Raw genomic sequence first — 12,264 nt, 5'->3', positions numbered from 1 at the left:
GAGTGCTTGCCTAGCATGCTTGGAGACCCAGGTTTGATTCCTCAGTACCACATACCTAGAAAAAAGCTGAAAGTGGTGGATCAAGTGGTAGAGTTCGAGCTTTGAGGAAAGCCCAAGGACAGAGAGTGATCAGGCCCTGAGTTCAAGGCCCAGGACTGGCCAAAAAAAACAACAAAAAGTCTTACAAATATTGCTACTGTTTAGAGACCTTATCTCTTCCATATATTTATATACTTATATTTGTCTGAGAATAGGATTCAACCTCTTTTTGGGGGTAGGGGGCAGTGGTTGTGGTTTCTGTCCCTGAGTTCTTCTACTCAAGGCTAGTGATCAGTCACTAGAACCACTTCTGGTTTTCTAATGGTTTGTTGGAGATAAGGGTCTCATGGACTTTTTTGCTGAGGCTGGCTTTGAAACATGATCCTCAGATTTCAGCTTCTTTATAGCTAGGATTATAGGTGTGAGCAATCAGTGCTCAGTGTAGATTCACATTTTCTTTTTGCCAGTCCTGGGGTTTGACACTGTCCCTGAGCTTCTTTTGTTCAAGGCTGGCACTCTACCACTTGAGCTACATCACTACTTCTGGCTTTTTCTGTTTATGTGGTTTTGAAGAATCAAACCCAGGGTTTCATGCATGCTAGGCAAGCACTCTGTCAATATGACATTTTTGTTCATTGGCTAATGCTCTGTTACCCAAGTCATTGCCTCCCAACCCCCATCTTTTTATATTTCAGTGATCACAACTCATACAGTTTGGGGATGAAACTATAAATCTAATATATATGTATACACACACACACACACACACACATTTAAAAGTTAACCAGGGAACCATTTTCCAGCCAGGTTTTCTACTAAGAATCATTTTATTCAAAAAAGCATATTAATGAATCTGATCATAAGTATTGGTTTCTTCCAGTGTGAGAATTCTCTTCAAAACAGGATATTCTTGAGGCGTTCACCACTGTGCTTCATTTGACCATCTGAAGACTCAGTAAGTTCAGGAGTTTTTCTGTAAGAGAAATGCTTGTTTAGAGAAATTAGATTTGGTGAAATGAAAAGCTACCATATTGGTAAGCTTTACCCATGGGCTAGCAACAGGAATGCTAAGCAACTCTTCTCTGCATTAAGACAGATGAGACATTCTATTTTCATTGGAGAGGTTAAAAAAAAAAAAAGTTGAGAGTAGAAGAAAGCAAGAGTCCAGCACTAGTGACTCACACCTATAATCCTAGCTTCTCAGGAGGCTGAGATGTAAGGATTAAGATTTGAGGCCAGCTAGGCCAAAAGTCTGAGAGCCATTTATCTGGTTAACTAACAAATAATTGGAAGTAGAGTTGTGGCTCAAATGGTAGAAGGCCAGCCTTGGATGAAAAAGTTAAGGGAAACCTGGACACACATGGCTCATGCCTGTTATCCTAGGTACTCAAGAGGCTGAGATGAGGATCTGGGTTCAAATCCAGCTGAGGCAGGAAAGTCCAATGAGACTTTTTTTTGTCATTATGGGCCTGGGTGCTGTCCCTGAGTTCTTCAGCTCGAGGCTAGAACTCTGCCACTTGAGCCTCAGCCCCACTTCCAGTTTTCTGATAGTTAACTAGAGATAAGAGTCTCATGGAAGTCATGGAGACAATGTGACAAATACTTCACAGTTTATTAAATCTATATGACAGATATAGGACCTTTAATATATTACTGTCTTTAATGTATGTTGAAAAAAAATTTTTTTTGGGTCGGTCATGGGGCTTGAATTCTGTGCTTGGGTGCTGTCCCTGAGCTCCTCAGCTTAATGCTAGCGAGCTACCACTTGAGTCACAGTGCCACTTCCATTTTCTGGTGGTTAATTGGAGATAAGCGTCTCAAGGACTTTCATGCTCAGGTTGGTTTTGAACTGTGATCCTCAGATCTCAGCCTCCTGAGTAGCTAGGATGATAGGCGTGAGGGACTGGCACCCTGCAACAGTGAGCTTTAACATACTACTAAAAGAAAAATAACTTTACTTACACATGATCCATCATGCTGCTTAGTGATGTTAAACCCTTCATATCTGAAAGAAATTGCATTTTGAGAAAATTACTTTTGTTCTTTGCATATGCCATAAAAAGGTATGATTAACTTTTATTTGTAATCTTGGGTTGACTTTGAAGAGGAAACCTGCTAATTCATCACCTGTGAATTCATGTTTTATTTATTTTATTTTGCCAGTTCTGGTGCATGAACTTGGGGCCTGAGCACTGTCCTTGGGCTTTCTCAAGACTAGAGCTCTTCCACTTGAACCACAAAACCACTACAGGCCTTTTCTATGTATTTCATACTGAGGAATCGAACCCAGGGCTTCATGCATGCTAGGCAAGCACTCTACCACTAAGCCATATTCCTACTCCAGACTATTTTCATGAAAAGATCTGGAAGTAGAGCTTTGGCTCAAGTGGTAGAACACTAGCCCTAAGTCAAGCCCCAGTCAGTACTGGTACCAAAAATTTAATTAAAAAATGGAGGAGCAAACTGAAAACTTAAGAGTTCAGGGGAGGCCTAATGGATAATATAGGAAAGGAGCTATGAAAGTCACCTTTATTTAATGCTGGTTCGAGGGCCTGACCTCAACACCTGAGCACTATTCCTAAGCTTTTTTTGGCTTAAGGCTAGCATTCTGCCTTTTGAGTCACAGGCCACAGTTCCACTTGTGGCATTTTGGTGGCTAACTAGAGATAAAAAGTTTCATGGACTTTTATGCCTAGGCTGGCTTTGAACCATGATCCTCAGATTTCACCATCCTGAGTTGCTAGGCATAAGCTGCCATTTTTTTTTTTTTGGCCAGTCCTAGGCTTGGGCTCAGGGTCTGAGCACTGTCCTTGGACTTTCTCAAGGGTAGTGCTCTACCACTTGAGCCACTGCACCACTTCTGGCTTTTTTCTATGTATGTGGGGTGCAGAGGAATCGAACTCGGGTCTTCTTGCATGCTAGGCAAGTACTCTAGCACTAGGCCACACTCCCAGCCCTATTTATTTGTTTTTTTTTTTTTTGTTGTTGTTGTTGCATTGGTCATTCTTAAACTCTTGGCTTATAGAGGGGAGAAGAAAAATCAGGACTTAAGGTGGATTCCAGTGGCTCACGCTTGTCATCCTTGCTACTCAGGAAGCTGAGATCTGACGATCTCGGTTCAAAGCCAGCCCTGGCATGAAAATCTGTGGGACTCTTATCTCCAATGAATCATCAGAAACTGGAAGTGGCACTGTGGCTTAAGGTGATAGAATGCTAGCCTTGAGTTGAAGAGTTCAGAGACAGTGCCCAAACCCAGAATTCAAGTCCCAGGACCCACCAAAAGGAAAGAAAAAGAAAAATCAAGACTTACAGAATTTTGGAGCAGAGGTGACATTCACCACTGTAGGTGACCTGGTCGCTGCCGCATATGGGTTCACTTGGCTTAAAGTAGGGGAGAATCCAGCACTTATGTATGTTGTTAGAACATTGGGCCTGAAGAAGAGACACAGAACACCTCCTCAGTGGTTTTCCTTTAGTTCCATTCCTCAGTACCATATACATAGAAAACGCCGGCTTTGGGCATGCTAGGCAAGCACTCTACCATGAAGCCACATTCCCAGTCCAACTTTTATTTTATTTATTTGGGGGGGGCGTGGCCTGGGCTGGCCTCCAATCTCAATCCTCCTATCTTTGCTTTTCCAAACACCTAGAATTACAGGCTTGAACAACCATGCCCAGCTTGTGTTCTGTGTTTTTTTGTTGTTTTTCCACCAGTACTAGGGTTCGAACTTAGGGCCTGGACTCTGTCCCTAAGCCTCTTTGGGTTCAAGGCTAGTGCTCTCACTTGAACCACAGTGCCATTTCCTGCTATTCTGAGCAGTTTATTGGAGATAAGAGTCTTGGGGACTGGTCTGCCCTAGCTTCAAACTGCAATCCTCAGATCTCAGCCTCTTGAGTACCTAGGCATGAGCCACTGGTGTCCAGGCTGACCTGTGTTTTGATCACGCTAGGTGATCAAAACATCGATCCACAGCTCTACTTCTGGCTTTTTGCTAGTTAATGGAAGATAAGCCTCTCACTGATTTTTTTTTTTTTCTCCCTGGACTGGCTTTGAACCATGATCCTTAGATCTCAGCCTCCTGAATAGCTAAGATGACAGGTGTGAGCTTTTGATGACTTGGTAAATCATTGTGTATGATGGTTCCTCTCATACAAATGCTCTTTTCTCTATTCTCCACCTCCCAGAAGAACGATGGTAGCTGGTCAAGGAAAATGGCCCTGTCCAGTAATCCTCTTCCTAGGAATCAATGAAGGGGAGCTCACCTTAGTCTCCTGGAAGCTTTCTTCTTTGGAGCCCAGAGGAAGAGGAAAGTCTAGAAGATAAAAAGATAGAGAAAGAGGGTCGGGAGTTTGGCCTAGTGGTTAAAGTGCTTGCCTAGCATGCATGAAGACCCGGGTTCGATTCCTCAGTACCACATACATAGAAAAAAGCCAGAAGTGGTGCTGAGGCTCAAGTGGTAGAGCTCTAGCCTTGAGAAAGTCCAAGGACAGTGCTCAGGCTCTGAGCTCAAGCCCAGGACTGGGGGGGAAAAAAAAAAAAAAGAGAAGGTTGGCTTAGTGGTAGAGTGCTTGCCTTATAGCATGCATGAAGTCCTGGGTTCAATTCCTCAGTACCATATCCACAGAAAAGAGCCGGAAATAGGAAAGGGCTAAAGTAATAGAGTGGTAGCCTTGAGCAAAAGAAGCTTAGAGACAGTGCCCAGGCCCTGAGTTCAAGCCCCAGGATGGGTAAAAAATAAAGGAGGAGAAAATATATAAACTTATAGACTCAGGAAATAAACATTTCCAAGGTCCAGCGTCCTAGGTGATAACATGGTATTATTCTGGAAAGATTAATCACTCCAAGGTTTGGTAAGTCAGGATCCAACTCCAGCTATCTATCTCTCTATGCATCTAGATATCTCTCTATGCATCTAGATATCTCTCTATGCATCTAGATATCTATATTTTTCTTTTAGTCAATCTTGGGACATAAACTCAGATCCTGGGCTCTTTCCCTGAGCTTGCGTGCTCAAGGCCAGTGCTCTTACCACTTGAGCCACAACTCCACTTCTGGTTCTGTTTCAGCATTTCAGTGGAGATGAGAGTTTCACGCAGACTTTCTAGCCTGAGCTGATTTTGAACTCTGTTCCTCAGCTTTAAGCCTCCTGAGTAGCTAGGATGACAAGTAACCATTTCTCCCTCCCTCCCTCCCACCCCCCCTCCTTCCTCCTCTTCCCCCACCTTTTCTCCCTCTCTCCCTCTCCAGTCCTGGGGTTTGAACTCAAGGCCTACGCACTGTCCCTGAGCTTCATTTTCTGAGTGGTATCACTCTACCACTTGAGCCACAGCACACTTCCACCTTTTCTCGGTGTATGTGGTATTGAGGAATGGAACCCAGGGCTTCATGCACTGTAGCACGAAGGCATACTCCCACCCCTAATCAACTCTTTTCATTCCTCTGGATTGTAATTTCCTTAGAAAGCATAAAGAGTTCCACAAACCTGAATGGCACCTTCCTTCCCCTTTCCAGCAACCCCTTCCCCATGATCTGAAAATCTACTGCAGAAAATACAAATGGAGCAAAGACGTGGAACTTACCAACAGCAAAAGCAGTCCACACAGAGAGGACGAGCACCACGACCGCCTTCATGGTGCCGATGAGCTGTGGAAATAGGCAATCTGGGGTGGTAGTATGTATATAAACCCTAGATAACCTGCTCTGATTGTTTATAGACTCGATTGCTTTTATTTTTAGCCGGTCTGGCGCTTGAACTCAGAGCCTGTGCTCTGTCCTTGGGCTTTCCTCAAGGCTAGAGCTCTACCACTTGATCCACAGCACCACTTCCTGCTTTTCTATATATGTGGTACTGAGGAATCAAACCTAGGTCTTCATGCATGCTAGGCAAGCACTTTAACCACTAGGCCAAACTCCCGGCCCATTGTTTAGAGTTTTATACTACTGCTCTCTCTGTGGAAGAGACTCATGCCCTAAGCCACAATATGTTAAAGACTATTCTCCAGTGAACCTTCTAGCCTCACTCTTGTAGCTTCTTGTGCTCTCCGGAGAAATGTAACTCTTTGCTTATGTTCTGTTCTCTAGAGGAAAAGATGGCTTTTGCAGAATGCCAGGTACCAGTGGCTCTCTTTCACCTTTCATCCTGGCTACTCAGGAGGCTGAGATCTGAGAATTGCTGTTTGAAGCCAGCCCAAGCAGAAAAGTCCCTGAGACTTTTATATCCAATAAACCTCTCAGAAAAAGCCAGATGTGGGCCTATGGCTCAAATAGTAGAGGGCTAGCCTTGAGAACAAAAAGAGGCTCAGGGACAGTGCCTAGGCCCTGAGTTCAAGCCCCAGGACTGGCAAAGAAAGGAAGGAAGGAAAGAAGGAAGGTAGGTTGGAAGGTTGGTTGACAAGCTGTGGAGATCCCTTGCATACACAGAGATAAAGTATCTTGGTTAGATATTTTTCAGACACTATCTGCTTTCTACTAAGATAAAGAATGTTCCACTTTGCCACAGTACAAGTTATTATAAATTATTAAATTGTTTATATTTCATGTTAGGAAAGCAAGGAGGAAAAGATGGAGAAGAAGAAGGAAGGGAGGGAGTTAAGAAAAAGGAAGAAAGGAAAGAGGGAAGGAAGGATTGATGTTAGAAACATGTTAGCTGTGGACATGATTTAAGTATAGAGTACGTGGCCAGCAAGTATGAGGTTCTGGGTTCAAATCACCAAAACAAGTTAGTGGAAAGACAGAATTTTAGAAACTATTGAAGGAGACAGTGGCCTAATTAAAGAATATCTGACTCAAGTTGTAGAGTGTTAGCCTTGAATCAAAGACAGCACTCAGACCCTGAGTCCAAAACCCAGGATAAGCATGTACGTGCACAGGAGAACACACACACACACACACACACACACACACACACACACACACACACACACACACACACACACACACACACACACACACACACACACACACACACACACACACACACACACACACACACACACACACACACACACACACACACACACACACACGGGTGCAAGCGCATTTCTATTTACCACAGAGGTGGACGGAAATCACCAACAAGCTGGCAGATGCATGTAAGTCAACAGATGGTTTGAAATGAGAAGGGACAAGATGAGATATCTGCTCTCACATTCTTTACGCTTTGTAAGTTTGTTACCTGGGTAACCAATCAAATTACCTAATGTAGTAACCAATCCAATTACTGAAATGAAAACCAGAGACTAACTTGAATTGCTTGACTGATTTCCCAAAGGAATAGTCTATGTCACTGAGATTTTATTTGCAAATTTCTTTTCCAACATAAGTGATAGATTATGATCACTTCTACCCAGAACTCCTTCCTAAGTGAAAACAATACATAATACAACTTTAAAAAAATTCCTACACAAAAGCTTGCATATTAATAAGTTTGCCTTACCTGCTTTAACTTCTTGTAGTTTCTCTGAAAAACTGGCTGGACAAGAAGGTTTTTTATTGGCAATTTGAAAAGGAAATAACCAGCCAGGCTAAAGGTACTTGTCTTGTTGGCCTTATAGTGCCTGGAAGGGAAACTGAGTGAACTTTAAAATTAGGAAATATAGCCCAGCACCAGTGAGTCACGACTATAATCCTAGCTTCTTAGGAGGTAAAGATCAGAAGATCACAGTTCAAAGCCAGCCCAGGCAGGAAAGTCCAGGAGACTTTTTTTTTTTTGGCCAGTCCTGGGCTTGGGCTCAGGGCCTGTCTTTGGGCTTTCTCAACAGGAGACTCTTATCTCCAATGAACCACCAATGAACCACCAGACAACTGGAAGTAGTGCTATGACTCAGAGTGGTAGAATACTAGCTTTGAGCAAAAGAGCTCAGGAACAGTGCGTAAGGCCTGAATTCAAGCCCCATGACTAACCTACACCCACATACAGGAAATAATAAATATAAAGTTCAAACCCATTTCTTCCAACTCTCAGTTCCATACTAAGCCTTATGAATCTATATCTCAATTTCCTGATGATAAAATGAGTTAGTCGTTATCATTCTGGAATCTAGCTGTTTTTTTTGTTTTTGTTTTTGTTTTTGTTTTTTTTACCAAACCCAAACCTTGATTGTATTTGTTTATTATTTATTTTTGTGAGCCAGGCACAGTGGTGTGCTGGTATTAGGGCTTGAACCTAAGGCTATTCTTTCTTAGTGTTTTCCATTTTTCCTGGGTTAGAACTCAGAGCCTCAGCACTGTCCTTGGGTTTTTCTCAAGGCTAACATTCTATCACTTGAGCCACAGCACCACTTCTGGCTATTTCTGGGTATGTGGTACCAAGGAATTGAACCCAGAGCTTTATGCATGCTAGGCAAGCACTCTACCACTGGGCCATGCTCCTGGCCTTTTCTACCGAGGCTGGCTTTGAACCATGACCCATCCTCGAATCCCAGCCTCCTGACTAAGGTAGAATTGCAAGCGTGAGTCCAGGTTGGTAATATGTCTTTTCTAACATTTCTGTGTACCTGAAATATACATATACTTACCTAAGCTCTGCTATTGGGACCGTGGCTCAGAGGTGACAGCCTTTGTCTGTAGTGGGGAGCCCTTAAATGCTACATTATAACTTGAGGGAGACAGACCTCATTTCCTTGCTGAACTGTGATCATCACGTCATCTATATAGCAGTAATGACAAGGGGGCGGGGATATCATTACTTTTCTAGAAAGTTTTTTTTTTTTTTTTTGGCCACTCAGGGCCTGGCACTGTCCTTGAGCTTTCTCAAGGCTTAGCCCTCTACCACTTGAGCCACTGCACCACTCCCCCATTTTCTAGAAAGTTCCATCCTGGGTCTTGATTATTATAAACCATGGCAAGTGGCTCATAAAAATGCCCCAAGGGTCAATCAACAGGCACTAGAAGAGAAATTGTGCAGCCATACTCCATAATAAAAAACAGATACCGTCAGACCATAGTGAATGCATGTAGAAAATCTAATTCCACTGTCCAGAGAGAATTATGGTTCCATGGAAAAATCTGTTTGTCTGAATAATTTCATATTCTTTCTCCCCAATCTTAGATGCCCAGGGATTTATAGTTATGTAAACAGTGAAACCACAGCAACAAATCAATGTTTACTTGGGCACTGGTGGCTCACGCCAATCATCCTAGCTACTCAGAAGGTTGAGACACTGAGGATTGCAGTTCAAAGCCAGCCTGGGCAGGAAAGTCTGTGAGACTTTTATCTGCAATTAACCACCAAAAAGCCAGAAATGGTGCTGTGGTTCAAAGTGGTAGAACACTAGAACTCAAGCACAGAGACACTCAGGAACAGAGGACAGGCCCTGAGTTCAAGCCCCAGGACTGGCAATAAAAGAAAAAAAAAGGATATAGACAATAAGGGGCATATTCCCTCCCCCCCAACTAACGTCATTTTAAGGAAGAGGAAATGTTGATTATGTCCAAAAGTGTTGATGAATCATGAAGAAAAGTTTGGGAGAAATCAATGCAGTGACAGGCTTAGTGTTATAGTTTTTGTTATTTGATTTTTTTTTTGTCAGTATTGGCGTTTGAACTCTGGGCCTGGGCTGTCCCTGAGCTCTTTAGCTCAAGGCTACCGCCCTACCCCTTAAGCCACAGAGCCACTTTCCGTTTTCTGGTGGTTAATTGGAGATAAAAGTCTCACGGACTTTAGTGCCCTGTCTGGCTTTTTTTTTTTTTTTGGTGTGCCAGTTCTGGGCTTGAGCTCAGGGCCTGAGCACTGTCCTTGGACTTTTTCAAGACTAGAGCTCTACCACTTGAGCCACAACACCACTTCCGGCTTTTTTCTATGTATGTAATACCGAGAAATTGAACCGGGGTCTTTGTGCATGCTAGGCAAGAACTCTACCACTAGGCCAAACTCCCAGGCCCCCTGTCTGGTTTTGAACTTTGATCCTCAGTCCTCAGCCTCCTGAGTAGCTAGGAGATTTATTTTGTTTTTGCAATGCTGCAAATTGAAGATAGGGTCTTATGCATGCCAACCAAGAGCTCTACTTTTTTTTTTTTTTTTTTGATGGGGTATGTCAGTCATGGGGTTTGACCTCAGGGCCTGGATGCTTTCCCTTAGCTCTTTTGCTCAAGGATAGAGCTCTACCACTGTGAACCACAGCATCACGTCTGGTTTTCTAATGGTTCATTGGAGATAAAGTCTCTCACAGACTTTCCTGCCTGGACTGGCTTTGAACCAGGATCCTCCTGTCTTAGCTTCTTGAATAGCTACAATTACAGGTATGACCCACCATTTCTCAGCTAATGTGTTCTACCTCTTGATCCGTGACCCTGTCTCTTCCTACTTTTTTTTTTTTTTGCCAGTTCTGGGCCTTGAACTCAGGGCTTGACCACTGTCCTTGGGCTTTCTCAAGGCTAGAGCTCTACCACTTGAGCCTTAGCACCATTACTGGCTTTTTTTTATGTATATGTGGTACCGAGGAATCGAACCCGGGTCTTCGTGCATGCCAGGCAGGCACTCTACCACTAGGCCAAACTCCCGGCCATCTCCTTACTTTTTTTGTTTTGCTTCCAGAACTGGGACTTGAACTCAGAGCCTAGGTGCTGTCCCTTTTTTTTTGTTGTTGTTCAAGATTAGCACTTTACCACTTGAGCCACAGCACCACATCTGATTTCTGGGGTTAATTGGAGATAAGAGTCTCCCAGACTTTAGTGCCCAAGCTGGCTTTGAACTGCAGTCCTCAGATCTCAGCCTCCTGAGTAGCTAAGATGAAAGGCGCCCGGCTTCAGAACTCTTATTAAGTATTTTAGACATGAAACGAGGTTGGGACTTGAATATTTAACCTCCCCTCTGGTTCATATTCACCCAGAGAACTTCCTACCTCCTAATCATGACGTTATCCAGCTAGCATGTTCTTCATCTGTATAGTAGAATGTCAACATGATTAAGATTCCTTCAGTTCATATTGTGACATAGAACAGAAAAGCTGACATAGCTGGGAGAGAGAACAGAAAAGCTGATATAACTGGGTGGGGGGAGAGAGGAGGGGAAGAGAGATAGAATGACTTTCCATCTGTGTGTATGTGTGTATGTACACTGGTGTTTAGCTTGAACTCAGGACATAGGTATTGCCCCTTGTTTTTTTTCACTTCAGGCTGGCACTTAACCCACTTAAGTCAGACCTCTATTTCTGGCTTTTTGCTAGTTCACTGGAGATAGGAGTATCTCAGATGGATCTGCCTTATACTGGTAGAAAACACACGCACACACACAAAAAGGCTTAATTCTTCCCGTAAAAGTAGGGGGAAAAAATCATTCTCCTATTTATTCATTTGTGCGTGTGTCAGTCATGAGGCTTGAACTCTGGGCCTGGACCCTGTCCCTGATATCTTCAGCTCCAGGCCACTCCCCTATCCCTGGAGCCACAGCGCCACTTCCGCTATTCTAGTGGTTAATTGGAGATTAAGAGTCTGGTCTTTAGTGCAATCCTCAGATCTCAGCCTCCTGAGTAGTTAGCATGCCAGGCGTGAGCCACAGCTGTTTTTTTTTTTTATTTTTAATTTTTACCTTACCTTGAGCAGGAGCTCTTATGTGCCAGCCATGGTTGTTAGTAGGCGAGTTTGGGAGAGTACTTGTCAAGCTAAGCCTCTTAGAATGTATTAATCTATCCCAGCATCCCTCAGATTATAATTGAATCTCCTGTGCCAGAAACAAGCCTGCACTATGTGACTTGAGAAGTGAATCAGACAGGTTCCTTTCATTAAAGGAATTATATTCCACAGAAAGAAACAAGACCCAGATTAAATACATTAACTTAATAATTCCATTTGAGTTTAGTGACAGGCGCTATTAGGGTAATAAGGCCAAATGAAGTTGTGTGAAGGTCAGGAAGGCTATTATGGTTTTATTTAAAAGAAAAAACAAACAACAAAAAAAACCCCGTGGGAAATGGTGGTTGAATTGAAATGGAAGGAGTCACGACGCACTTCAGGGCTAAAGGCAGGAAGTTAGTGTCATTAGCAAAGAAAAATTATGAGATATTTATTTATTTATTTGGGTACCAGTCCTAGAGCTTGAAATTCAAGGCTCAGATGTCCCCCCCCCTTTTTTTTTGGCCTGGGGCTTGAACTCGGGGCCTGAGCACTGGCTGTGGGCTTTCTCAAGGTTAGAACTCTACCACTTGAGCCACAGCACCACTTCTGGCTTTTTCTATGTACGTGGTACTGAGGAATCGCCTTCGTGCATACTAGACAAGCACTCTACC

At 43.3% G+C, this 12,264-nt stretch overlaps 1 protein-coding gene across 2 annotated transcripts; it reads right to left on the bottom strand.

Moving 5' to 3' along the window:
- Positions 1–847: 847 nt before the first annotated feature.
- On the bottom strand, positions 848–10,920 carry Spink8 (serine peptidase inhibitor Kazal type 8 (putative)). Of its 2 annotated transcripts, none has more exons than XM_090323124.1 (7): positions 10,882–10,920; positions 7,476–7,608; positions 5,620–5,683; positions 4,303–4,352; positions 3,350–3,471; positions 2,002–2,044; positions 848–1,012 (listed from the first exon to the last, which is right to left on the bottom strand). In XM_090323124.1, exons 1-7 carry the CDS (start codon positions 10,890–10,892, stop codon positions 1,001–1,003), a joined length of 435 nt encoding a protein of 144 aa, XP_090179250.1. In that variant the 5' UTR covers positions 10,893–10,920; the 3' UTR covers positions 848–1,000. The 2 variants fall into 2 exon arrangements, with proteins under 2 accessions (XP_090179250.1, XP_090179251.1); XM_090323125.1 differs by having other exon boundaries at positions 7,476–7,596.
- Between the last annotated feature and the right edge of the window lie 1,344 nt (positions 10,921–12,264).

This window comes from Megascapheus bottae, chromosome 32 (assembly GCF_031878675.1).
Source record: "Megascapheus bottae isolate mThoBot1 chromosome 32, mThoBot2.hap1, whole genome shotgun sequence".
Classification (NCBI taxonomy): domain Eukaryota; kingdom Metazoa; phylum Chordata; class Mammalia; order Rodentia; family Geomyidae; genus Megascapheus; species Megascapheus bottae.
The sequence above is the reverse complement of the archived record's forward strand: the minus strand, read 5'-3'. Positions and strand labels throughout refer to the sequence as shown.